We start from the raw sequence: 1,760 nt of genomic DNA on the forward strand, positions 1-1,760 counted from the left end.
ATATACACTATTAAGTAGTAAGGGTAAGATTCCTTTTCTATATGCTATCCCAGAGTCGGAGAGTCTCTCCGTACCTTGCACCTTGTGCACGACTAATCACTCTGTATTTTCCAAGCTGGTCCTGCACTCAATGGCCATATAATAGGGAGTAACGCGACACGAAGACTATAGATAGGGCTGTTAAAAATGCAGCTACGAACATTGTGACAGTGACGGTGTGGTGTTGACAAGAAGAACCTCACTCGAGAACACCCAAGACGACCTCCTGAGCCATTCCGTATACAGGTATCTAGGATAGATCCAAGTCGTGGTCGATACTAGCATCACTACTATGTTGAAACTGAGTCCTATGGGATCATATCAGGCCTAGTCGACAAACTGATAAGATGACCAATGCGGTCTGCGGGTCTCGAGGGCAGTAATAATCAGCACTGTATTGTGCCCACTACTGAGTCCACCATCATGCCAAGATCCCACGCTGCTACTGCTGGAAGCAATCGACTGGATACCATTGTACAGTACTTGAAACAAGTCTATCAGGGGGGATGCTACCAATACCATAACAAACCGAACACATCTACAATACTAGGGAAACGGGGTTTAAGGAACGGATAGTGAATGAGTAGTCTTTCATTGCCAGAAGCTACAGAAGCCAACGCCTCGCCCGTTGGCGGGTTGAGACGGCGATTCACATGGAATACACTGACAAACGGACCCAAAAGGAAAACGCACACATATATATAATGATACACGAAGTGAATTGTTTTACTGTCGATCATTACTTGATCATTGTGCAAGATGATGATATGAGTGGTATGTCATTAACCTCAACTGAGGTAACTGTCAGGGAAGACTCCCATACCCACTGTCGGGGTCATCTGCAACCCGCAAGCCCCATAGTATCCGGGGGTCCTTCGCAAAGTGCAAGTTGACGATTCCAAAAGAGGCCACATCGCCCGAAGCAGTCGCCTTATCCCGGACTGACAGTAGACTACCAGCCTCCTCAGCTGTTGACTCCGATACAAACACTGGCTGCAGCGCTTCGCTGCACAACTGAACTTGCATGTTCAGACTGGGGATGTTAATCGTCGTGTAGTGGGAATTCATTGGCGTTACCGGGAAAGCATCAGCCTCCCAAAACAACATAAACCGCGAGTTCAGCATCACCACTGGGACTTTCATCGCGTAGTGATACAAACGCCATGCAATGAACGTTACGGCCACACCATACACCACGTCCAATGTGTAGTGGAAATGTGTGCTCATTATCACCAGCAAAGTAAAGAGGCCCCAGAAGAGGCCGAAGAGCCTCGAGGCAATCGACGAGGTATAGTCCCACCAGACCATTGTAGCAAGTGTGACCGATATGGAGTGACCAGAATAGAATACGTCTGCACAAGTGTGGGCAAGACCAAATGGGACCAACAGAATCGAGATCAAGGGGTGATCCCAATCCAAGATCGCCTTGCAACTAGCGTCCGGGTTGGGCAGCTGAGTCATAGGAACACTAAGAGCTCTCCCAGTGTACCCTATTGCCCCTAAGAGCAATGTGCGCTTTAGAACAATAGTCGCTTGGTTGAAGTTGAATTTAACAAATACCATCACGGCCGCTCCCAAGACGCAAAGTGTCATACAAACGTCGGGTATACGGACGCCGTGGAAGTCACTCGAAACATAAGGCAGTATTTCAAAGCCTATATCAGGTAAAGGGGACGATGCTTCCATTAACGAGCCAGTTCGATGGTCCCGAGGCCAGTACC

The 1,760-nt window shown here is 48.2% G+C and overlaps 1 protein-coding gene across 1 annotated transcript; it reads right to left on the minus strand.

The window, feature by feature from the left end:
- Nucleotides 1–1,176: 1,176 nt before the first annotated feature.
- Pmar_PMAR014729 (conserved hypothetical protein) lies at nt 1,177–1,571 on the minus strand (the record flags this gene model as incomplete). The annotated part of the gene is made up of 1 exon (XM_002778752.1): nt 1,177–1,571. A coding segment is annotated over one exon (395 nt), but the record flags the coding sequence as incomplete, so codon positions are not given.
- Between the last annotated feature and the right edge of the window lie 189 nt (nt 1,572–1,760).

Source organism: Perkinsus marinus, assembly GCF_000006405.1.
Source record: "Perkinsus marinus ATCC 50983 genomic scaffold scf_1104296948198, whole genome shotgun sequence".
NCBI lineage: Eukaryota > Perkinsozoa > Perkinsida > Perkinsidae > Perkinsus > Perkinsus marinus.